The 22,548-nt window shown below is 41.1% G+C and overlaps 2 protein-coding genes and 1 non-coding gene across 5 annotated transcripts in view; 1 reads left to right on the plus strand and 2 right to left on the minus strand.

Moving 5' to 3' along the window:
- The window catches only part of Ehd4 (EH domain containing 4), a 738,029-nt gene that overhangs the window by 190,020 nt on the left and 525,461 nt on the right, over nucleotides 1–22,548 (minus strand). The gene's annotated exons all lie outside the window — the stretch shown is intronic.
- Nucleotides 1–22,548, minus strand: part of Ino80 (INO80 complex ATPase subunit) — a 98,487-nt gene that overhangs the window by 62,422 nt on the left and 13,517 nt on the right. For all 3 annotated transcript variants that reach the window (XM_042687883.1, XM_042687882.1, XM_042687884.1), the window contains exons 6-16: nucleotides 20,087–20,207; nucleotides 16,402–16,616; nucleotides 14,767–14,820; nucleotides 13,593–13,796; nucleotides 12,008–12,203; nucleotides 10,105–10,172; nucleotides 8,123–8,332; nucleotides 7,014–7,094; nucleotides 6,136–6,231; nucleotides 3,076–3,135; nucleotides 1,689–1,831 (exon numbers count right to left, since the gene is read on the minus strand). In XM_042687883.1, the coding sequence (XP_042543817.1) occupies nucleotides 1,689–1,831; nucleotides 3,076–3,135; nucleotides 6,136–6,231; nucleotides 7,014–7,094; nucleotides 8,123–8,332; nucleotides 10,105–10,172; nucleotides 12,008–12,203; nucleotides 13,593–13,796; nucleotides 14,767–14,820; nucleotides 16,402–16,616; nucleotides 20,087–20,207 (1,448 nt within the window). The remainder of the gene's footprint in view (nucleotides 1–1,688; nucleotides 1,832–3,075; nucleotides 3,136–6,135; nucleotides 6,232–7,013; nucleotides 7,095–8,122; nucleotides 8,333–10,104; nucleotides 10,173–12,007; nucleotides 12,204–13,592; nucleotides 13,797–14,766; nucleotides 14,821–16,401; nucleotides 16,617–20,086; nucleotides 20,208–22,548) is intronic.
- On the plus strand, nucleotides 3,376–3,480 carry LOC122114715. Its single transcript, XR_006148608.1, has one exon. It is a non-coding gene; the product is annotated as a U6 spliceosomal RNA (small nuclear RNA).

Genomic DNA, 22,548 nt, shown 5'->3' on the forward strand with positions numbered 1-22,548 from the left:
CTCGCCTTGAGCTGAAGAGTGCAGGGACAGAGCCCAAGCCCAGAGTACAAGCCCCACCACCGACAAAAAAAAAAGGTCCTAGATACCACAATAAAAACAGATGTTTGGGGGCTGGGAAGGTGGCTCAGCGGTAGAGCACTTGCCTTGCATGCCTGAGGCCCTGGGTTCGATTCCTCAGCACCACATAAGCAAAGAGAAAAAATACAAAATAAAGATGACATTATTAAAAAAAAAAAAAAAAACAGATGTTTGTTTTATGTGTTCTTTTTGGAAGGGAATGTGCTGAATGTCTCTATAATTTTGTTCAGATGACTGTAAAACCTGCAAAAGATGTTGCTGCTATTGATATATAACATAATGTTATTTAGTCCCTTTATCTAAGTATGTTTATATTAAATATAAACATGTTTTATAAACATAAACATAAACATTTTAATTTTTGGAAACTTTAGCCATGCTGTCAATCTTAGAAAAAGTTATCCTAAGCGGCTGGAAAGGTGGCTCAGTGGTAAGAGTGCTTGCCTTGCATGCATGAGGCCCTAGGTTCAATTCCTCAGCACCACATAAGTGGAAAAAACCTGAAATGGTACTTTGGCTCAAGTAGTAGAGCACTAGCCCTAAGATAAAAGAGCTGAGAGACAGCACTCAGACTCAGAGTTCAAGCCCCATGACCGACCAAAAAAAAAAAAAAAAAAAAAGGTATACTAGTTTTCAGGATTTACTTGACTGGTACTGTACAGAAATTAATAGCCATATTGGTCTAGAAAAGTTAGGGTTTTTTTTGTTTTGTTTGTCGGTCATGGGGCTTGAACTCTGGGCCTGGGTGCTGTCCCTCAGCTCTTCAGCTCAAGCTTGAGCCACAGTGCCACTTCTGGCTTTCTGAGTGGTTCATTGGAGATAAAAGTCTCACACTTTCCTGTCCCATGCTGACTTCAAATCACTATCCTCAGAACTATGCCTTGTGAGTAGCTAGGATTACAGGTGTGAGCCACTGGCGCCCATTGCCAAAGGTATATGCTATATTAAATATATAAGGTCTTATCTATGTGGGTTTGATTGTAAAAACAAAGTATTGGCTAAACAATTCTCTAACAATAGCAACAAAAAAATAAACAGAATTTTCTAATTCTTACTCAAAACTCCTCTATCTTATATAACTTCTCAAACAAAAGGTAGATATTCTTTTCCTTATAGAAACTTTCCAGGAAGGAAAAAAAAAAAAAAGGAGAAGAAAGCTGGGTGTTAGTGGCTTATGCTTCTAATCCTAGCTACTCAGGAGGCTTTGATAACTGAGGTTGGAAGTCAGAGAAATCTGAGAGATTCTATCTACAATTAACCAGTAAACGGCTTGAATTGGAGGTGTGGCTCAAGTGGTAGAATACTGGCCTTGAGTAAAATGCCAAGCAAAAGTGTAAGGTCCTGAATTCAAGCCCCAGTACTGACATCAAAAGAAAAAGAAAGAAAAAGAAAAGAAAAATTACACAATTATAGAAGAGGAAGATAAAAGTTGAGAGAAAAAAATCCATATAAATGGTAGTTGTGTCCCAAGAAAAAATATGAACAAATTTTGCTTTCTGGTCAGGTACCTAGCCAAGGCTCTGACCATATCATGCCAGGTTCTGAAATGTTTTCCCTCAGATATGTATTTCACCCCATCCATGTAATCTGGTTTCTACAACCCATGTTACCTGGAACTACTCTTCAGCGCCTGAGCCTCATCCAGTACCATGTACTGCCACTTGACCCGCTGGAAATACTTCACATCCTGCACCACCAGCTGATAGCTGGTGATAACTACATGAAAAGGGGCATCCTGAGTATAGAGGGTCTTCTGTAAATAGAAGAGAACAGTGAAAACAGATATATGCTTAACAATTTGTAACCATTTACTCAACTAGAGACTGCTTCTTCTAGGGACAATATGTTCAAGAAAGCTCTAAAGATAACTTAAGCCACCAGTGTGGTAATGGAGATATGTATGTCAGGTGAACTGCAAATGTGTTTTTGTTTTTTGTCAATCATGGGTCTTGAACTCTGGGCCTGGGTGCTGTCCCTCAGATCTTCAGCTCAAACTGAGCCTTTACCACTTGAGCCACAGCACCACTTCTGGTTTTCTGGTGCTTTATTGGAGATAAGAGTCTCACAGAAACCGGGCGCCGGTGGCTCACGCCTGTAATTCTAGCTACTCAGGAGGCTGAGATCTGAGGATCGCGGTTCAAAGCCAGCCCAGGCAGGAAAGTTCGTGAGACTCTTATCTCCAATAAACTGCTAGAAAACCGGAAGTGGTGCTGTGGCTCAAGCGGTAGAGCGCTTGCCTTGAGCTGAAGAGCACAAGGGCAGCACCCAAGCCCAGAGTTCAAGCCCCACGACTGACAAAAAAAAAGTCTCACAGACTTTCCTGCCAGACTCAATCTGAACCATGATCCTCAGATCTCAGCCTCCTGAGCAGCTAGGATTACCGGCGTGAGACACTGGCACCCAGCTTTTGCAACTGGGCACAGGTGGCTCAGACCTGTAATCCTAGCTACTCAGGACGCTGAGATCTGAGGTTCGCAATTCAGAGCTAGTCTGCACAGAAAAGTCCATGAGACTCTGATCTCCAATAAACTACCAGAAAACCGGAAGTAGAATTGTGGCTTAACTGGTAGCACACTAGCCTCGAACTGAAGAGCTGAACAACAGTGTCCAGGCCCAGAGTTCAAGACCCATGACTGACCAAAAAAAAAAGAAAAGAAGAAAAAAAAACAGTCACCTTTAGAACAACATATGGTAACAACTTATTGTCAGCTTATTAAAGGAAAAAAACATCTTTTTTGTCCCCATCCTGAGACTCAAACTCAGGGCCTAGAAGCCGTCCCTGAGCTTTTCTGCTCAAGTTAGCACTCTACCACTTGAACCATAACTCTACTTCCAGGTTTAAAAAAGTACTTATTGGATTTTGAGTGCAACTGACCACCTATAATAATAACAACACTATACCAGAATAAAAGTATACTTGTCATACATGAGATCTTATATGCATAAGAAATGATTCAACTAAAAAAGAAACTGACTGTACAGGAAGCTGAGAGTTACCTGACTCCAGAACCTCCTGATGACTTTTCTATCATGAGGATTTCCCCAATAAGGTAGCACCTAAAAAAGGATCAAAACATATTATTTGTTATTGATAACAAATATTACTAGTGTAACCACAAATACATTATTCAGATTAAGTTTAAAAGAAATAGAATGAGCTAGATGCTGGTGGCTCATGCCTGTAATCCTAGCTACTCAGGAGGCTGAAATTTGAAGATAGTGAATTCAAAACCAGCCAGGGCAGGAAAGTCCATGAGACTCTGATTGCCAAGTAACCATTAAAAACCTGGAAGTGTCGTGTTCACTTTGGCAGCACATATACTAAAATTGGAATGATAGAGAAGATTAGCATGGCCCCTGCGCAAGGATGATATGCAAATTCGTGAAGCGTTCCATATTTAAAAAAAATAAAAATAAAAAAAATTAAAACCTGGAAGTGTAGCTATAGCTCAAGTTGTAGAATGAGAGCTTTGAGCAAAAGCTCAGGGACTTCCTCCAGGCCCTGAGTTCAAGCCCAGGACTGACTACCTCCTGAAACCTTCTCCTCTTCTCTTGCCTACTCCCACCCAAAACAAACAAAGAAACAGAATCAGAACGAATACAGAAGTTACTCTTCTGTCAATGGTGGACAACGCAGCTAGGACCATTATTCTGAAGTAAAAACAGCCATGAATAGAGCTGTTTTGAAGGTATGAGAGAGCTACTGTGAAGCACTGGAGAATTTTACAATCTGGAACCCAACACTAAACTCAGCCTGTGACATCTTCCCTCTAATGGTAATGATCCATTCCAAAAGCTGAGCAGGTAAGAAATCTGATGTAGGGTCCACAGAATAAAACTACTTCAAGCCAGGTGCCAGTGGCTCACGCCTGTAATCCTAGCTACTCAGGAGGCTGAGATCTGAGGATCACGGTTCAAAGCCAGCCCAGGCAGGAAACTCGGTGAAACTCTTATCTCCAATAAAACACTAGAAACTCAGAAGTGGATCTGAAGCTCAAGTGGTAGAGCACTCGCCTTGAGCTGAAGAGCTGAAGGACAGTGCCCAGGCCCAGAGTTCAAGCTCCACGACTGACCAAAAAAAAAAAAGAACAGAAAATTCAAAGTGGTAGCAACTAGGCTCATAGGTTCTATTTTACCAAGTTACAGTAGTGTTAAAAAAGAAAGTCAAGGGCTGGGAAGGTGGCTCAGTGGTAGAGCGCTTGCCTTGCAAGCCTGAGGCCCTGGGTTCGATTCCTCAGCACCACATAAGCAAAAAGAAAAAAGCCGGAAGTGGCACTGTGGCTCAAGTGGTAGAGCACTAGCCTTGAGCTGAAGAGCTGAGGGACAGCGCCCAGGCCCAGAGTTCAGGCCCCATGACTGGACCAAAAAAAAAAAAAAAGAAAGTCAATATGCAAGCAAACGCTCCGTGCTAGGCACAGACATACAAAAGGAGCAGAACCACAGAATAAAGTGGTACCATACTGCCATCTATCAGTCAGTGGAGTAGCTACTAAAAAACTTTTGTGGCTTGATAAGAAATGTACTCATTATCTTGCCCATGAAATTGTAACTCCTCTGTACAGTATTTTCAGAATAAAAAAAAAATCATTAAAAAAAAAACTTTTGTGGTTGCATGGAAATTTAGGACTTTTTTTTTCAACATCTTCTACGTGTACTGAATCACACACACATTTCCCTAAAAAAAAGATTATGATCTTCTATATGGCAGACAATTCAAGAGAAAATAATGAACAAAGTGAACAATTTAATTTCCTAAGAGCTGAAAAAAAGTGCAAAGTTAAAAGCTATATACTAAATATATAAACTGTGAACAGTTTCTAAATCTACCACTCAGCTAACAAAGGAGGGATGGCAACCACAGAGCTGTTCCACACTATGGAATCCCAGCCACGTTCCTATTCTTCATAAAAGCCTTACAGCTTGGCTCTCACCTCCACAAGAATTTCTGTATGGAACAAAATATGATTATGGTAAACTAAAATTTGAGATCATACCAATATTCCTTCCGTTCCTCCCTCCATTCCCTCCTTCCCTTCCTTTTTGCCAATCCTGGGGCTTGAATTCAGCGCCCGGGCACTGTCCCTGAGCTTCATTTTGTTCAAAGTTAGCACTGTACCATTTGAGCCACAGTGCCACTTCTGGCTTTTTCTGAGTATCTGGTACTGAGGAATCAAACCCAGGACTTCATGCATACTAGGCAAGCACTCTACCACTAAGCCACTTTCCCAGTCCTCATATCAATATTTCTAAATACATAAACTCCTTAAAGTCCTCTTGACTATGAGACTTCATTATCCTTTTAGAAACAGAACACATAATTTGCTTTCCACCTTTTTAAACTTCAAGGAATGTAATTAAACCCTACCCCTTCTTCTGTTATGTATCTACATTCCATATCCAAATGTTTGGTTAAACCATGTTCATCTCTTACTCAACTTGATGAAATAAACTTCTGTGCTGGTCATGTCCTAATTCAATCTTTTTGAATTAGTTAAATGAAATTTACATTATCTACCTCAGGCATTATAAGGTGGACAAGAACTAAAGTCTGGCTTGAGAAAGGAAAGAATATTGAGTCTGGCACCTGTGACCCACCACTGTAATCCTAGTTACTAGTTACTCTCACTCACCTCCCCAACGCCTTTCCTCCAATTCCCTCCCACATTTTTTGGAAACAAAGTCTCACTGCGTAGCCCACCTAGTCTCAGCAATCCTCCAGTTTTGGCCTCCCAAATGCTCAGATTACAGGCATGTTCCATGAGGCCTGGCATTAAGATAACAATTTCTATCGCAACAGTTTAACAGGAGCCTCAATTCATGTGGATAAAAGAGGCAAATCACTGAAATTGGACTTTGGCTTCCATTTATTATATAGAAAAGGGCATAGGTGCTCTTATTGCTTACATAATTTTTATAAGGAATGGTTGTGAGGTATTTCAGCCATGATATAGTAATATTAAAACTATTAAAAGAAATAAAGTTACTTAAGTCAACAACAGAGAACATTTATTTTAAGGAATAACGTGTCTTTTAAAAAAATGATTATTACTTTTTTACCTTAAATTTAGGAACAAATCTAGTAAACTCCTGGTGCCAATTGTTAAGTGTAGAAGCAGGTGAAATTATTAAGAAAGGTCCCCAAATGTTCTCTCTCTGGAAAAGGAAAATTGGGTAGTCAACAAGAAAGACTTGGAAGATAGTTAAAACAAAATTATAAATTATGACAGTTTAAGAATAGGAAACACATTACAATAAGTGCCTATTTCCCAAATTTCTAAATGTGCACATTCAAGAACATAATAAAGGGGGCTGGGAAGGTGGCTCAGTGGCAGAGCACTTGCCTTGCATACATGAGGCCCTGGGTTCGATTCCCCAGCACCACATAAGCAAAAATAAAAAAGAACATAATAAAGGACACACTATGAAACAGAACAATCCCAAGCAACTACGGCCCCCTCTGAGTTCCTAAAGTCCTAATTTATGTCTTTATAAAGTACTTACAGGATACTGACTTGTATGCACTGTATTCTTCTATACCTGATTATCATAACTTTACTATTTTTAATAATTACTTAATATTTTTTCAAAGTATATTTACACACATAGTTTCTTAGGTAATTGTTGCAAAATCTCGGGAAGGTAAATATTATTCAGAGATTTAAAATGAAGTCAGTTTATTGGAGGCTTAATTGCTGAAATTTACAAGGAAGGAGAGTATGCATCCCACTATACTGACGGCTACTAAAGAGCAGGTGGGACATAGTAACTCAACCACTAACCAATTTGTTTTGCTACTTTGCCCCCTAGTAAAGGTGTTGAGGGCAAAGATCAAGTACTACAAAGCCTATCCTAGCACTTTATAAGTAGCTAATTCTCAATACAAAAATGACCCAAAATTCTGGAGACAGGAATATTGAGAGACTGCATTCACATACCTCAGCCAGATGGGCCAGAAGGGCAATGCTCTGTACAGTTTTACCAAGGCCCATTTCATCTGCAAGAATGCCATTAATGCCCTAGGGGGAAAATACATGGTCAACACTTATAATTTCATCACATTGATTTCAATCTACTATTAAGAACTAGGAGAGCCGGGCGCTGGTGGCTCACGCCTGTAATCCTAGCTACTCAGGAAGCTGAGATCTGAGGATCGCCGTTCAAAGCCAGCCCGGGCAGGAGAGACCGTGAGACTCCTATCTCCAATAAACCACCAGAAAACCGGAAGTGGCGCTGTAGCTCAAGTGGTAGAGCACTCGCCTTGAGCTGAAGAGCTGAGGGACAGCGCCCAGGCCCAGAGTTCAAGCCCCACGACCGACAAAAAAAAAAAAAAAAAGAACTAGGAGATGCTCAGCACCAGCACTTTAAACACAACGTTAATGATTCCTTTTGCTAATACTACAAATGTGATTCATGACCAAGGCCAAGGCCAATTCTTCTTTTGCTTTTTGCTTTTTCCATAGTGATTTTTAGAAAAAATTATTCTTAAGTAGTTGTACAGAGAAGTTTCAATTCTATAAGTCAGATTAAGTATAATGTAGCCAAGGCGTCGGTGGCTCACGCCTGTAATCCTAGCTACTCAGGAAGCTGAGATCTGAGGATCATGGTTCAAAGCCAGCCCAGGCAAGGAAAGTCCACGAGACTCTTATCTCCAATAAACCACTAGAAAACTGGAAGTGGCGCGGTGGCTCAAGCAGTAGAGCGCTCGCCTTGAGCTGAAGAGCTGAGGGATAGCGCCCAAACCCAGAGTTCAAGCCTCACGACCAATAAAAAAACAAAAACAGTACAATACATCAAAAGCCACTACTATACCTAATGTAACCACACAGAAGCAAACAACCAAGGTTATTAAGACCACTTACAAGCTACACACATGACATAAATATAACCTCCAGGTTAGGAACATAGAAACATCCTTGTGCATCTTGTAAAAAGATAGAAGATTTTAAAGGGCAAAATCTAATTTTGAACTCATTTCATAATTAGACTGTATCAAAAGAAAATGAACAAAAGAAAAGAATTGGCCAGATATACTTCTAAAATTTACCTGTTCATAGAGATTGGCCAACCAATTCATGCCTTTCAGCTGGTACCCTTTCAATTTCCCATTAAAAATTGTGGGCTGTGGAATATCTTCACCAGCCCGGATAGATGGGTTTGCTAGGCTGTAACTCTCCCCAAATCCAGAACCAGACTTGTTTGCTGCCCTCAGGGAAGCTGCTCGACTTTCTTTTGCATCTTCATCAAATGATCTTGTCTAGAAATAATTTGAGAAAAAAAAAGAAATTAAATGCAAATGTGATTCACACCTACCACAACTGTGCTAAGAAAAATAACTGGAACAAATTTTCTGAAAATATAATCTGATAATACAGTATTACATATGAAAGTATTTTACTAGCATTAGTAAACAATTACATTAAGATGCATTTTTAGCCAGGTGATGGTGGCTCATGCCTGCAATCCTAATCAGGAAGCTGAGATCTCAGGATCGAGGTTTGAAGACAGCCCAGATAGGAAAGTTTATGATATTCTTACTTCCAATTAACTATAAAAATGTCAGAAGTGGTTCAAGTAGTAGAACACTAACCTCGAGAACATGATCTCAGGGATCATGCAGAGGCCCTGAATACTGGCACACACAGACACACACACAAAAGAATATAAAAATAAACCACATTATATTTCTTGCAACATCAAGGAAATCTGTTAAAGACTGAAGTGAAATTTGAATAGTCGGTTGGAGGTGTGGAGGAAAGTGGCATGTACATCTTGTCAAAGAGCTAGATCTTGACAAAGTTGCAAAGAGGATCCTGTAGTTTACAAACTGAATTTTCTACACTTAATTTAATCTCATTGAGGTTTTGATTTTTAATAAACATCTCTATATCATAAGAGAAAGCATGTTTACTAAAATGAAAGAAGGCAAAGCCAGGCCCCCAGGGGCTTATGCCTGCATTCCTAGCTACTCAGGAGGTCGAAATTTCAAGACTGCAGTTGAAAGTCAGCCCAGGCAGGAAAGTCTATGAGATGCTTATTTCCAATTAACCACCAGAAAACTGGAAGTGGCTCTGAGGCTCAAAGTGGTAGAGTGCTAGCCTTGAGCAAAAAGGCTCAGGGACAGCACTCATGCCTTGAGTTCAAGCCCTACAACCATCCAAAAAAAAAAGAAGGTGAAATCTAACAAAGATACCTCCTTCTGTATAACTAATGTTAATGCTAATAAAAAAAAATAAGAAAAGTGTTCTAACCTCAATCAACCTACTTTTTCCACAGTATTAGGAATCAAAATCAGGACCAATGTGTATGTTAGGGAAGCACTGTATCATGTTCTCCATGCATCAAGCAATTTTTGCTTTAGCTGTGTTTTTTGTGTGTGTGCAGGGCTTCTAGAGCTAGAGCTCGGGCCTGGATACTTTTTGGCTCAAGGCTAGCACTATACCAGTTGAGCCACAACTCTCTTCCTGGCATTTTGGTGATTAAGACTCTAACAAACTTTCCTGCCCATGCTGGCTTTAAACCATGATTGCCAGATCTCAGCCTCTTAAGTTGCTAGGATTACATTTATGAGCCACTGGTACCTGGCTGTTTTAGCTAATTTTTAAATAAGGTTTTATGTTTAAGCTCAAGCCAGCCTAGACCACAATTCCCTGGGATAGCAGGTACACTATATCTCATGTTGTTTTTTATGGTTGAGATGGGGGTCTTACAAACTCACCACCTAGATTTGGCTTCTAACTGTGATCCTCCCAACATCCATCTCAAACATAGCTAGAATTACCGGTGTGAGTCACTGCACCTAGCTCAAACAATATGCTCTAAATGCTTAGCCAAGTGAATAGCTATTACTCTGCCTTTCTTCAAATAACCAACAGCCATCATCCTAAACACACACACACACACACACACACACACACACACACACATGCCAATATTTTCTAGTGAAAATATCAGAACACCTAACTAAGATTGTGGGGTATTTCTGGGCCAAGACCAATTATAACACACTTTTTTGTTTTTAAGACCTACCCGAGCTTGATGAATATGGTAAGCATTTTCAGCATTCTTCAGGGCCTGGGCTTTAAAGTGGTTGCTGTCTGAAAAGGAAAACATGTAGATCATCACACCTCAAAGCCTTCAAAGACAAAATTAACATCAACAAATATGGTTACCTGATCCAGCATTCTAATATTGAAAGCCAGCCTGGGCAGGAAAATCCCTGAGACTCTTATCTTTATAGGTTGATGAGGAGAAAAAAAAAGGTTAAATTCCTTAGCAAAGGTAAGCAGCTAGAAAGCATAATGGAGGCAGAGGATTGCCATGGTTTCTAGTAGCTGGAACCAGTTTAGAAAAAAATAGCAAAGGATTAAGTTCTTCTGTCTCTCAAGCCTCAGCTTCGCCTACTAAATGGTGACATCAGTCATGACAATCAAGAGTATGAGGAGTCAAAATTATAACTATGCTGAGTAAAACTAGGCGGATGAATATAAAGCACTGTCATTCTCTCATACTTTTAGGTCAACATAATGTTGATCTATCTACACAATTCCTTTCAAATTTCACCCTACTTTTTGTCTCCACTATTTAAAAAAAAAAAAAAAAGTCAAGAACCAGTAGCTCACTCCTATAAACCTACTCAGGAGGCTGATCTGAGAATCAAGGTTCAAAATCAGCCTGGACAGGAAAGTCCCTGAGACTCTTATCTTCAATTAACCACCAGAAAACCGGAAGTGGCACTGTGGTTCAAAGTGGTAGAGTGTTAGTCTTGAGTAAAAGAGCTCAGGAACAGCTCCAAGGCCCTGACTTCAAGCCCCATGATGAAAAAAACATACAAGTTGGAAATGTGGCTTAGTGATAAGAGTGCTTCCTTTTAGCATGCATGAAGCCCTGGGTTCGATTCTTCAATACCACATACAAAGAAAAAGCTGGAGGTGGTGCTGTGGCTGAAATGGTAGAGTGCTAGTCTTGAGCATAAGAAGCTCAGGGACAGTGCCCTGGCCCTGAGTACACACACACATACACACGCACGCACGCACACACACACACTCCTAAACAACTCTTGTTCACAGCACCAAGAATGTTCTTATGTGAGATATTCTCTCTGAGACAAGTTTTCTGAATTGTGATTCAATAACATGATACATATTTTCACACACACACACACACACACACACACACACACACACACCTAAACAACTCTTGTGCACAGTATGAAGAATGTTCTTGTGTGAGATATCATTCTCTCTGAGACAAGTTTTCTAAATTGTGATTCAATAACATGATACATATTTTCAAACTTGCAAGGCCATGTAACTATACATTTTCTTTTACAAATTTGTTATTTTATAGCCTGCTTTTCTAGAAACACAAATACTCTGCTATAATACAAAAAATCTCCCTTTTTTTTGTTCATCATGGGGCTTGAACTCTGGACCTGGGCGTTGTCCCTCAGCTCTTCAACTCAAGGCTAGCACTCTACCACTTGAGCCACAGCACCACTTCCACTTTTCTGGTGGTTAATTGGAGATAAGAGTCTCACAGAAGCTGGGTGCCCGTGGCTCACGCCTGTAATCCTAACTACTCAGGAGTCTGAGATCTGAGGATCACCGTTCAAAGCCAGCCTGGGCAGGAAAGTCTATCCCCAATAAACCACTAAAAAACCGTAAGTGGCGCTGTGGCTCAAGTGGTAGAGTGCTCGCCTTGCATGCATGAGGCCCTGGGTTCGATTCCTCAGCACCACATAAGCAGAAAAAGCCAGAACTGCTGCTGTGGCTCAAGTGATAGAGCACTAGCCTTGAACTGAAGAGCTGAGGGACAGCGCCCAGGACTAGAGTTCAGGCCCGCGACAGACAAAAAAAAAAAAAAAAAAAGAAGAAGAAAGAAAGTAAAATGGAGGATTTTTACTTCTTCTTACTCCTGACCTATGACTTACCATAATCCTCCTGTGTGATGTTAACTACCACTCCTCCACCAATGTCAATCTGTCTCTGGGTAGAACTGTCTTCCAGTTTCCTTAGGATTTCTTCCTGGATTCCATCATAATTCATATCTCGTTTGCGGCTCATGAAATGGGCATACAACTCTGTTTGGGTGATTAGAAAGTTGAGTTTTCGCTGTTGCCTCTTGGCCTAAAAGTAGGAAAGTTGAAAGTAAAAGTCATCAATCCCATCCAAGACAGTCAACACAATTGATCAAATCTTATATATTTTATGTACAATTCTTAAAAACTTTCACCTATAAAAAGGTAAAAACTGCTGTAGAGCTGTTTTACTTTAGACAAGTCAATGATACTAAAAGCAAGAACTGTGATCATAGAATGATAACCTTTGTTTTGCTCTCTTTCACATATAGAATCTTCCATAGGCTTCTGTCTACAAGGGTTTTCATGGCAGTTGGAGGTGTGGCTCAGGTCACAGAGCACCAGCCAATGAGTAAAAGTAAGTGTCGGATACTGAGTTTGAGTCATAGTCTCAAAACAAAAAAATAAAATAAAAATAAATAAAAAGGGCATCATCAGTATATTTGTTTTCTATAATGACAATGAGACATCAAGTAAATCTGAACATTGTTTTATAAACCAGGTGGTAAATGTGTTTCATTTTATTATTTTAAAAAATTTGAACAGGTAAAAAAATTCTCCTTTATTGCCAAAATGCAAAATGGGTAAAAGCTACAAATGATTCTGAAAATCAATACAACAAGTAAATAATAAGCTAACTGGAAAAGGAAAAAACATTTATAGTTCATCTTTGATAAGCACTGTTGTAAGACATGAATAATAAGCTGGGTATGGTGGTACATGCCTATAGCCCCAGCACTTGGGAAGGGAGGCTGAGGCAGGAGGCTCACTTAAAGCTCCCAACTTGAAATCTCCCCGGGCAACATGATGAGTGAGATTCCATTACAGCATTCAACCGTGCATATATGTGCATCACACTCACACACACACAATCCCAAAACTTGTGAAGACACATAACTCAATATGAACACAAATGAAATTCCCATCAGATGCTATCAACAAAAGATTCTAAGTCACACAAACCTAGATAATACTCAGCAAACTCTTTATATAAATAACTTCAAGGTCTGTAGCTGACTCAAATGCCTCTAAATTTAACGTGTGAAGCAGTTCCAACAGCAACAAATGCTTACTCACTCAATAATACATTTACCTTGCAAACAAAGAAACATTAACCAGGGGACTTTAAGAGATCTAAGCAAAATCCATAATCATTCACAAAACCATGACAAAGAAATGAAACCAGATGTGGTGGTGCAGGTGCACAATGGTAATTCCAGCAATCGAGAGGCTGATGTGAAAAAAAAAAAGGATTGCTAGTTTGGGGCTGGCCCAATCCAATAACCCCAGATTTCTGGGGCTTCAGTGGTACAGTAGTTGACAAACAAGTGCAAGGCCTTGTTCAATTCTTAGCACTAAAAGAAGTGCAAGCTGCAAACCAATCTCTTGATATGCTGGAGGTAATTAAGGTTCTGAAATTTTCACACTTTCGCACTACCTCCCGCATTTCCTCATCCAATTTCCGCTGCTCCAAAGCTTCTTTCTCCGCACGCTTGCGGTGTTCCTTCTCCACCTTCTCATATTTCTTCCAGTACAGAAGCATCTCCTTAGTCAGGCGTCGCGCACGAGGCAAAGTCTCCTTACAGTTTTTCTGGGCTTGCAAGGCAGCTCTTCGCACCTCCTTCATGCACTGGTGGGCAAGCTACGAACAACAATACTGTCACTACAGGTGAAAAGTCAACTGCAAGAGACAGTTCTCCTGGACTGAACACATCATCATCCCTGTTCAATGCCAACAGTTCTCCTCGTGACACATCTCCTTCTCCCTTAACTAGATTCATTTTGTGACTCAGGCCCAGACCCTAGGGTAATATCAACAATTAAAAATTTATCTATTATTTATGTCCTTGGATAAACCAAAGTATAATGACTAAAAAGAACTTCAGGTGTGCTAGTAAGCTATAAAGTGTTATCATGACATTAATAAGAATCACTACTTAATGCAAGTGAGGCACAACTTTAATATGCAGTAAGATCATTTTACCTTTAAAAAAAACCCTATAAGGGGCTGGGAGGGTAGCTCAGTGGTAGAGCGCTTGCCTTGCATGCCTGAGGCCCTGAGTTCGATTCCTCAGCACCACATAAGCAAAAACAAAAAACAAAAAAGCCAGAAGTGGCACTGTGGCTCAAGTGGTAGAGCACTAGCCTTGAGCTGAAGAGCTGAGGGACAGCGCCCAGGCCCAGAGTTCAGGCCCCACGACCGGACCCCCCCAAAAAAACCCTATGCAGTTGGTAATATCATCACCTCTATCTTACAAATGAAGAAACAAGAGAGGGTAAACTGTAATGTTACCTCAATCTGATTCTCACAACCCTCAAAAGTTGTGTTCCTTCCCTCTGAGTGAAATGTTTTCATGCCATCACTTAGAGGAAGACAGAGCAGAGGGAGAAGTTATTATCTGCTCAATACACTAAGACTATGGTCTTCTGTAAAAAGTGCCAAATACCAGAAATGCAAGGGAGAACAACTTTGATTATTAAAAAGAATGAGACCTATTTACTCTTTTAGATACTATTATTAGATTAATGATAAACAGATCATAACAGAGTAGCAAGAATGAATCCAAGAACAAGAACAAAGACAAGATAGAAAATATAAAGCTACAACTTACCTTGCGGCTATTGGTGAGAAACAGGTTTCGAGCTGAAGCTTTCTGCTTGTTGGCCTAAAACATTTAAAAGTAGTATTTCACCTAGGATTCATTTTTGAAATTGGATTATGTAGGCTGACGATATCTTTATGAAGTCATAAAGACTGAAAAATAAAATGCCGAATGTACAAAAGAGACATTACTTCTAAAAACCACCATGGTTGGACTGGGATGTAGCTCAGTGCAAGCTCTTGCTTAGTGCAACATGCTAGGCTCGATCCCAGTACCAAGAAACAAAAAAACAAAAAACTACCAGTTGTATGTCTTGGCACTGAACATAAAGCAACAATGAAAGAAGCCAAAATCAGCTAGTCCTATAGTTGCCTTTAAATAGTATTCTATAAACTTGTAGAAAGAAAGAGGTGCAGGTGGCTCATGCCTGTAATCCTAGTTATTCAGGAGGCTGAAATCTGAGGATAGCGGTTCAAAGCCAGCCTGGCAGGAAAGTCCAAGAGACTCTTATCTCCAATTAACCATCAGAAAACCACAAGTGGCATTGTAGCTCAAGTGGTAGAGCACTTCTCTTGAGCAAAAGAATTCACGGACAGCACCCAGGCCCAGAGCTTAAGCCCCACAACAGACCAAAAAAATAAAAAAAAAACGTACATACAAAATGTACTATACACAGGGCTGGAATGTGGGTCAGTGGTAGAGTTCTTGCCTAGAATGCATAAGACGCTGGGTTTCATTCCTCAGTAACACAGAAAAAGCCAGAAGTGGCACTGTGGCTCAAGTGGTAGAGAGTGGCCTTGAATAAAAGAAGCTTGGGAGCTGGGCACGGGTGGCTCATGCCTATCATCCTAGTTACTCAGGAGGCTGAGATTTGAGGATCACAGTTCAAAGCCAGCCCAGGCAGGAAAGTCCGTGAGACTCTTATCACCAATAAACCACTAGAAAACAAAGTCGCGCTGTGGCTCAAGCGGTAAAGTGCTCCCTTGAGCTGAAGAGCGCAGGACTGACCAAAAAATAAAAAAAAAGGTTGTGGACAGCGCCCTGGCCCTGAGTTCAAGCACTAACAACCAATAAAAATTAAAAATAAAGCCGGGCGCTGGTGGCTCACACCTGTAATCCTAGCTACTCAGGAGGCTGAGATCTGAGGATCACGGTTCAAAGCCAGCCCGGGCAGGAGAGACCGTGAGACTCCTATCTCCAATAAACCACCAGAAAACCGGAAGTGGCGCTGTAGCTCAAGTGGTAGAGCGCTCGCCTTGAGCTGAAGAGCTGAGGGACAGCGCCCAGGCCCAGAGTTCAAGCCCCACAACCGACAAAAAAAAAAAAAAAATTAAAAATAAGCCCCTCTGTAAAGTATGTTCACAAAAAATAAAAATAAAAATTTTAAAAATTAAAAATAAGGGGGCTAGGAATGTGGCTTAGTGGTAGAGTGCTTGTCTAGCATGCATGATGTCCTGGGTTTGATTCCTTAGTAACACATAAACTGAAAAAGACAGAGGTGGTGCTGTGGCTCAAGTGGTAGAGTGCTAGCCTTGAACAAAAGAAGCTCAGGGACAATTCCCTGGCCCTGAGTTCAAGCCCAAAGACTGGGGGAAAAAGAATAAATATATTCTCTTCTTCCACAAACTAGAAGGCACTCCTTACCTTTGGTAGTTCTTTTTTCACAATGCTGAGCCATACTTTCCTGCGACGAGCATTAAGCTGCTCAATGGATAAGTGTTTCTTCTTAGTGCCTGGTGGAGGTGCGTCATGAGAAAACTTGGCAAAGACTTTGGTCTGATGGTGGTGGCGACGTGGGGATTCTTCAGAGGAAAGCTCTTCATCTCTTCGTCTTTTTTTCTTCACTTTTTTCAACTTAGCTACAAAAGAAACAGATAATTATCAGGGTGCATTTCTTCCCATTAAAAAAGCAGGAGCCACAGTGAAAACTCATCTCCTTAGACCTGAGGTTAGCAATGTCATTTCCTTTATCTATTATTCAGACCCACAGAAACCGCAAAAGGGAGATTTTACTAACTTAGAAAAGAATAATACATACTCCTTCTGATCACATGAAAGTGAAATACATAACAAAAGCTAAGAACAAAATTTCTTTTAAATTTAACACTAGAAAAGGTTTATAAAGTGTTATTGGGCTCAGATAATAATAGGAAACCTATTTCTATCTATGGCATGTAAGGTACCTAAAGAAAAGTAACACAGAAAGCCGGGCGCTGGTGGCTCACACCTGTAATCCTAGCTACTCAGGAGGCTGAGATCTGAGGATCACGGTTCAAAGCCAGCCCGGGCAGGAGAGACCGTGAGACTCCTATGTCCAATAAACCACCAGAAAACCGGAAGTGGCGCTGTAGCTCAAGTGGTAGAGCCCTCGCCTTGAGCTGAAGAGCTGAGGGACAGCGCCCAGGCTCAGAGTTCAAGCTCCATGACCGACCAAAAAAAAAAAAAAAAGAAAAGTAACACAGAAAGAAAAAAATAGAGCCAGGCACTAGTGAGCACACCTGTAATCCTAGCTACTCAGGAGGCTGAGATCTGAGAATCTTGGTTCAAAGCCAACCCAAGCAATGAAAGTCTGTGAGACTCTTATCTCCAATTAACAACCAGATAACTGGAAGTGGCACTGTGGCTCAAGTGGTAGAGTGCTCCCTTTGAGCTGGAGAGCTCAGGGATGGTGCCCAGGCCAAGAGTTCAAGCCCCACAAGTGAGCAAAAAAAAAAAAAAAGAAGGAATAAAAATTTAATTTACATTGTAAGGGGACTACAGGATAAGAAAAGCTAGAGTTCACAAAAAAACAAAAACAAAAAAACACTGGAGGCTCACATCTGTAATTATAGCTACTACTCAAGGCGGCTGAGATCTGAGGATTATGGTTTAAAGCTAGTTTGGGCAGGAAAGACCATGAGACACTTATATCCAATTAACCACCAGAAAGCCAAAAGTAGTGTTGTGGCTTAAAGTGGTAGAATGCTAGACTTGAGCAAAAAGAGGTCAAGGAAAGCTCCCAGGTGGAGTTCAAGCCTCACAATCAACAGAAAAAAAAAAGGAAGAAGAACAGAGGGAGGAAGGGAGGGAGGGAGGAAGGGAGGGTGGGAGGGAGGGAGGAAGGGAGGGAAAGGGAGGGAAAGGGAGGGGGATGGAGGAGGGATGAATGAAGCCAGCACTAGTGGTTCATGTCTGTAAACCTAGCTACTCAGGAGGTAAAAACCTGAGGATTATGGTTTGGAAGCCAGCCCTTGCAGAGAACTCTGAACCAATTAATCACTAAAAAATCTGAAATAGAACTGTAGTTCAAGAGATAGAACATTATCCTTGAGCAAAAGCAGCTCAGTACCAAGACGCTGAGTTCAAGTCCCAGGACCAGCACGCGTGTGCACGTACACAGAAGAAACTAAGCCAGTCACCAGTGGTTCATGCCTATAAACCTAGTCACTCAGGAGGCTGAGATCTTAGAATCCCCGTTTGAAGGGAGCCCTGGCAGAGAAATCCATAAGCCTTTTATCTCCCATTAATTACCAAAAAAAAAAAAAAAAAAGTAGAAGTAGAGTTGTGGGTCAAGTGGTAGTACACTGGCTTAGAGCAAAAAAAGTCAAGAAAGAACTGAAGTATTGATCTAAAACACACTGGGCTATGACAAATTAGAGGATTCTAGATACTCACACACAGTGAGACCAAAAGAGGATAGCCTTAGGAGAGACTCACACAGGTGCAATGCCTAAGCACCTCTTCACATGTATATAAAATATACATACTGAAATGAACTCCAAAAATATGGGGAAAAAGGCCTTTTTGTAGTTGTTGTTGTTGGCTATGGGGCCTGAACTCTGTGCCTGGCGCTGTCCCTCAGCTCTTCAGCTCAAGGCTAGTGCTCTACCACTTGAGCCACAGCACCACTTTCAGCTTTTTCTGCTCATGTGGTGCTGAGGAATCAAACCCAGGGCCTCATGCATGCAAGGCAAGCATTCTACCACTGAGTCACCTTCCCAACCCCCCCCCCCCAAAAAAGGGGACTTTTTTTTCTTTTTTTTTTTTTTTTGTCGGTCGTGGGGCTTGAACTCTGGGCCTGGGCGCTGTCCCTCAGCTCTTCAGCTCAAGGCGAGCGCTCTACCACTTGAGCTACAGCGCCATTTCCGGTTTTCTGGTGGTTTATTGGAGATAAGAGTCTCACAGTCTCTCCTGCCTGGGCTGGCTTTGAACCGCGATCCTCAGATCTCAGCCTCCTGAGTAGCTAGGATTACAGGCGTGAGCCACCAGCGCCCGGCTAGGGGACTTTTTTTTCTTAATTTGTTTTTTCTGAGGAATCGATCATATGCACATTTGTGGGAGGGTAGATGCAAAGCACAGAATCTGAAGAAAAAGGGTGACAAAGTGCTGCAGTGGAGTGCACTGGACATTGATCAAAGTGAACTCTGCAACTTGTGGGTAGAGATGGGAGAGAGGGAAGGGGAGAGAATGAGGGAAAAGACGACACTGTACAAAGGAAATGTACTTATTACGTGATGTATGTAAATATGACCCTAATGTATATCACCTCTAAAATAATAATAAAGTATTAAAAAAAAAAAAAGAACTAAAGGATCTAAATTCAAGCCCCAGTCCTGGTATTCATTCCCTGCTCCCCCGCCCCCCAAAAGGAGGATGTGGGAACAAGAAGGCAAGGCTAAGAGACAGACAGGCTGGGAGTGTGGCTTAGTGGCAGAAGGCTTGCCCAGCATGTGTGAAGCCCTGGGATCACAACCGAATAAACAGAAAAAGCAGGAAGTGACTCTCATCTCAAGCGGCAGAGCACTAGCTGTGAGCACAAGGCAGGCTCAGGAACAGAGCCCAGGCTCTGGATTCAAGCCCCAAGTTTGGCAGGGAGGAGACTTAAGAGAATTCATACCTTCAGGGGAATAAAATCTGTCCTATGCCTATAGTTTAAAACTTTCTTATCCTATTTCTTTCCTGGTTTCCAACTGCTATAGGGAATTATCTACAGGGCACCTCAGGAGGTAATCTATTTTAAAGCACCTCAAACACCAACAATTACAACTTACTCCAAACATTTAAAGCTACTCATCTTATGCCCTATACAAAAGCGACTTTTCCTATTAATATTTTCAACACTGACAAAGTATGCAAAAGAAAAAAGTAAACTAATTTTCCTAAGTCTTTGGCAAGGAATCTAGTTGATTCTGAATGTGAAATGTGGCTTACACTACTACTCATTAGAAAGGAGAAACTAGGGTTTTTCAGAAAAGCAGCTCCTACATTTAAAGTCTAAATGTACCAAGAAGCCACACACAAGTTTCAAAGTAAGAAAGAATAAAAGTGAAAGGCAATTCAACATCGTTACCTTTAAGTTTCTTGTCTTCTTTGAACTTCTTCTTTTTGGGTCCAAGTAAGTGTCGCTGTTGTTCATAGAAAGGGTCATACGTGGAGAGCAAGCCTGCACTATAGTACTGGTACTGCTGCAACTGAAGCAGGCAAAGACTGTCATGGGCCTGCCTGTGTTTCCCACAAAGCCATCAGTCACCATTATAACGAGAGAAAGCTGAGCCACAGGAAACCAAAGTTCCTAAATCATCTTCCAATAGAGAGCAGGAAGAACTGTATATATCAAAGGGAACTTCCTTCACTTCAAAAGAAATAGGTTCCACTGCTATGCATAAAACAGGTTGCAGGAAATCATTTTCAAAAGGAGACTCCTTACGGTTCTAGATTTCTACAGGGACAGTTACTTACTCCTGAGTTACATTTAAGATGAAACATATGAGATTAACTTTCATTCCTTAAAGAAAGGTCTCCCCTTGGAAATTCAATTTAAATCATAAAATTTCTATGGCCATAGCTCTTCAGATTTTTTTTTTTTTTTTTTGTCAGTCATGGGCTTGAACTCTGGGCCTGGGCACTGTTCCTGAGCTCTTCAGCTCAAGGCGAGAGCTCCACCACTTGAGCCACAACACCACTTCCAGTTTTCTGGTGGTTGGAGGTAAGAGTCCCATGGACTTTCCTGCCTTGGCTGGCTTTGAACTGTGATCCTCAGATCTTAGCCTCCTAAGTAGCTAGGATTACAGGAGTGAGCTATCAGCACCAACCTGCTCTTCAGACTTTTTTTTTTGGTCGTGGGGCTTGACCTCTGGGCCTGGGCGCTGTCCCTCAGCTCTTCAGTTCAAGGCTAGCACTCTACCATTTGAGCCACAGTGCCACTTCAGCTTTTTCTGCTTATGTGGTACTGAGGAACCGAACCCAGGGCCTCATGCATGCAACACAAGCACTCTGCCACTGAGCCACCATCCTAGCCCACTCTTCAGATTTTCTACGATCCTAATGCTTGCTGTTCTAGCTCTTAGATTTGTATTTATTGCAAATAGTGGCTAGTCAAATTCTCCAATCTTTTTCAAGTCTTCTGTTTACATCTCTCATTAAGATAGTCTGTTACTATTATGACAGTCTTCAAACATCAGAACTACAATCTGATTTTTTCATCCAGAAAATAATAAAGCCTGTCAAATACTTTATTGCAAATGATACTGACTATTGCTACTGAATAAATGAGTATAACAATATTCTACTGTATACCAACTTCTCCAGGTTTGTAAGTTTCAGCATAGTTTTCAAAGGTGACTAACTTCAAACTTCAAGAATTAATTTCTGGAAAATAATTAGGTCTTCAAAAGTGCTATTACTCATTATGTACAATGGGCAACATCTCTGGCAAAAGTCAGAATGGTTTCTTTTTTTTTTTTTGGTCGGTCATGGGGCTTGAACTCTGGACCTGGGTGCTGTCCCTGCACTCTTCAGCTCAAGGCGAGCGCTCTACCTCTTGAGCCACAACACCACTTCCAGTTTTCCAGTGGTTTATTGGAGAGCGGGGTCTCACGGATTTTTCTTCCCGGGCTGGCTTTGAATGGTGATCCTAAGATCTCAGCCTCCTGAGTAGCTAGGATTACAAGCATGAGGCAACGGCGCCCAGCCAGAATGCTTTCTTAACAGTGTTTGGATACTTGTAACTTAGAATTATCACCACTCTATTATTAGTATAAAGAGTTTTTCTCAAAGCCCAAATGCATTAACAACTGATCATCAGACTACAAACATTCTGGCTGCTCCTCAAAAAATTAAACCTAGTTATCACATGAAGAAACAAATCCTTTACATATATAGCTAAGAAAAAGGAAAGTATATATAGCATATACAGAAACATACACAAGAGCTGGGAATTGGTGGCTCACACTTTTAATCCTAGTTACTAGGAGACTGAGATCCAAGGTTGAGACTCAAAGACAGCCTGAGCAGCCCAAGACACTCTTATCTCCAATTAACCAGCAGAAACTGGAAGTGGAGCTGTGACTCCAAGTGATAGAATACTAGCCTTGAGCACAAAAGCACAGGGACAGCTCTCAGTCCCTGAGTTCAAGCCTCATCACCAACAAAAAAAAAAAAAAAAAAAAGGAATAAAGTGATAATAATATAGAGGAACCTTGAAACCTTGAGAAGCTGGACACAAAACACCATGTTGTCACATTCCATTTGTATAAATATTTAGAATGGGGCTCTGAATTCAATTCCTAACACTGTCCAGAAACAAAAGAAACTGTAAATCATAAAAAGGAAGCGCGAGATAAAACTAGCCTGGCACTATGGAGGAAGATGAGAGGCAACAGGGCTGGGAATGTGGCTCAGTGGTAGAGTGCTTGCCTAGCATGCACGAAGCCTTGGGTTTGATACCTCAGCACCACATACACAGAAAAAGCCAGAAGTGGTGCTGTGGATCAAGTGGTAGAGTGCAGCCTTGAGCACAGAGAGGCTCAAGGA

Source organism: Dipodomys spectabilis, unplaced genomic scaffold (genome assembly GCF_019054845.1).
Source record: "Dipodomys spectabilis isolate Male_0828 unplaced genomic scaffold, ASM1905484v1 ptg000108l, whole genome shotgun sequence".
NCBI classification, from domain to species: Eukaryota; Metazoa; Chordata; class Mammalia; order Rodentia; family Heteromyidae; genus Dipodomys; species Dipodomys spectabilis.